The sequence below is a fragment of the Pteropus alecto genome, unplaced genomic scaffold (assembly GCF_000325575.1).
Source record: "Pteropus alecto unplaced genomic scaffold, ASM32557v1 scaffold117, whole genome shotgun sequence".
NCBI lineage: Eukaryota > Metazoa > Chordata > Mammalia > Chiroptera > Pteropodidae > Pteropus > Pteropus alecto.
In genome coordinates this window covers 1,622,382-1,625,284 of record NW_006440642.1, presented here as the reverse complement: position 1 = coordinate 1,625,284, position 2,903 = coordinate 1,622,382, and the positions used below count along the sequence as shown (strand labels likewise).

The following is a 2,903-nucleotide window of genomic DNA, read 5'->3' as shown; positions in this document are numbered from 1 at the left end:
GCGGCTGTTGGGGCCGTTGGGGCGGCAGCGGATCCGCGCCCAGGGCTCCAGATGGAAGCGGCCCCGGATCTCGGGCCGGGGCTCTGCTGCAAACCTGGCGGGCGGCTGGACATGAGCCACGGCTTCGTGCACCACATCCGACGGAACCAACTCGCCCGGTACCGCCCTGCCCCCGCTGCCCCCCCAACCCCCAGCCAACCCTGCCCGGTTGTCCCTGATTCCCGCTCGGCTCCCCGCAGGGACGACTACGACAAGAAGGTGAAGCAGGCAGCCAAGGAAAAGGCGAGGAGGCGGCACACGCCCGCGCCAACGAGACCTCGCAAGCCCGATCGGCAAGTGTATCTGCCGCGACGCCGAGGTGAGGCCGCCCGCCCCGCCTGCCTTCAAGCCCGCGCGCTCTCTGCCAGCCCCGGGCCCTCTGCCTCAACGCAGGCCTCTTCTTTATATGGAAACAAACCACTTTCTATTCCCTAAGGTTTAGTTCATCTTGTCCCTTTCTGGAACCTCCACCTCGACGCTCCCTAGTCTCCGCTCAGTGATTCTTTCTAGAGAACAGGGAGGGCTCGTGGCCCCCAGTTAAACATCACTATTACAGAACATACCTGGGAGTCAGCAAGAAGTTGTCTGCCGATTTGCCCCATCATACAGTATATTCGTATTGCCACTACCTAACAGAGAAGAGGCTCGGCAGAGCTATAGGCGACGGGAACATAATGTAGAATGAGCCCAAACCCAGTTAAAAGTCCTTTTTCCCCAGTTTTTTTCCTCAGGCCTAGAGATCATAGTTAACATGTGATGCTAGATTTGTTGATCATTACATAAAGTGCTTTTAGGTCTTCTGTATATTAAATCATACTGTTTCCATAGGACTCCATAAAATAGGAACTGCTATGGTTTCTGTTTCAGTGAGTAAAAACAGCCTCAGAGAGGTTAAGTAACTTGCCCAAAAATCTCAGAGCTAGTAAATAACAGAGCCTGGATTTGAACCCAGGCAGAGCTTTATCTACCTTTCCACTATCTTCCAACCCTATTAACTAGAAAATGTGCATTGTATACCTACTGTGTGACAAGACTGCTGGCCCTGGAGAAGGGATACAAAGGTAAATAAAACTCCTGACTGGCAGCACATTTCACACACATACACACACACACATGCACATGCGTGCAAGCGCATGAAAAGATTGGGGATTTTTATATCTTTGAGTAGGGGCTCCAGCAGCCTTCTCCTTTTCCCTCTTACTCTGGTTCATCCTTCCAGATGGCTCTACCCACCCAAGCAACCCAGACTGTGAGGAGTCCGGTGAAAGCAGCAGTAGTGGTGGCTCCGAGCCAGAGCCTTCTGGCCGTCAGCTCTTCTGCTTAGAATATGAGGCAGACAGCGGAGAAGTCACATCAGTTATCGTGTATCAGGTACGCCTGGTGGAAACAGGTACAGCCTGAAGGTTTTGGGACATGGTAGAAATCACTGCCAGACGCTGAGCCACTGTTTTCATCAGGGCCAGTGGGAAGTGTCTGCTCCACATGAGAGCATAGACTGCTAGGCAGTGCTTTTGAGCACAACTCACTCCTGTCACACAGTGATTCTCAGCGGGCAACAGGGAGGTATCATGGCCTGCAGTTGAAAATCACTATCACAGGGGATACCTGGGAAATGACAGGCACTGGCAAGAATTGTGAGTCAGAGTTCTTTAAGAGTGTTGTCTAGGAACAGGGCAGGTCGCCTTTCCAGAAGAGGCCAGGCCCTGAGTTTCCTGACTCTTCCTCTACGTAGGACGATGATCCAGGAAGGGTGAGTGAGGAGGTGTCAGCGCACACGCCTCTGGATCCACCCATGCGAGAGGCCCTCAAGTTGCGCATCCAGGAGGAGATTGCAAAGCGCCAGAGCCAACACTGACCAGGCTGAAAGCATTCCCTCCTGGCTGGATTCACTGCCCCGGGAGTTCACCCCTAGTTTAGGGGTGCCAGGACCAGTCTGGGCTGATCTTGAGACACACATTTACATCCCAGAGCTGCCACATCCACAGGAAAAAAGTATTGTAGAGACTGCCTGGCCACCTCCTTTGTAGCCATTCTTTCTTGTATATTGGCCCATTTTACCAGCCTAATATTTTGGAATTTTTAAGAATTTTTTTTGGCTAGCTTGGTATTCTGAAAGCAGAGACTCCAGAGAAAGCCGAGGTCTGTGAAGCCTTGTGCCAACGTGCTGCTTTCTCACCGAGTTCATATCCCTGGGACACCAGGCCACTGCTGCTCCAATCAGCTATGTGAGCCATGTTTGTTATTTTCATTCATGTTTTCCAAGATCTTTTTTTCAGCTGTTTCTTTGTTCTTTCCTTTTTTTGGGGGGGGGGATGTGTGTGTGTGTGTCAGAGTCTAATCAGATCCATCCCACCCCCTACCTCCCAGTGTGACTTTGTACCTCCAGCTGCTCAGGACTCTGGAGGTGTGGGGTTCTGGGGATCTGCGTTTCTAACAAGCTCTCCCAGTAATTCTGATAACCAATAAAGTGGGAGATCTTCATTTTTAAGGCTGACTTGCAAGCATGTCTCCCCCTTCCATGGCTTTTTCAAGTTTCTGTCATGCCCTACTAATTTGCACTGTCTAGATAAGGAGACCTAGGAATATGATGCAGAACTAAATTTTAAGGATTTCTTGCAGCAAAACCTGTTTTGGTTAGGACTATGGAATTCCAGCTTTCAACCTCATCCCTAAAGGGGAATTATCAAATCAAGCTTGAAATTGCCTTTCCAAATATGATTTAACAGTCCTGAACGTACATACAAAGAGAAATTCAACATTAGCAATAACCGCCAGTTTCAACCCTAGTTGCAAAGAAAAAAAAAAGGCTGAAAACAACGCCCCAGAGGGAGAAACAACAACCTCTCATATGCTCTTTCCCCGCC

The 2,903-nt window shown here is 50.3% G+C and overlaps 1 protein-coding gene across 3 annotated transcripts in view; it reads left to right on the top strand.

Annotated features, from left to right (window-relative positions):
* The window catches only part of CUNH2orf68 (chromosome unknown C2orf68 homolog), a 6,710-nt gene that overhangs the window by 1,329 nt on the left and 2,478 nt on the right, over nt 1–2,903 (top strand). The window contains exons 1-4 of one of the 3 annotated variants that reach the window (XM_006917696.2): nt 7–158; nt 240–358; nt 1,259–1,410; nt 1,772–2,527. In XM_006917696.2, the coding sequence (XP_006917758.1) occupies nt 52–158; nt 240–358; nt 1,259–1,410; nt 1,772–1,894 (501 nt within the window). In that variant the 5' untranslated portion in view covers nt 7–51 and the 3' untranslated portion in view covers nt 1,895–2,527. Of the gene's footprint in view, nt 1–6; nt 159–239; nt 359–1,258; nt 1,411–1,771; nt 2,528–2,903 lie in introns of those variants that run through there. The other 2 variants (XM_015593854.2, XM_015593856.2) reach the window with 2 other exon arrangements.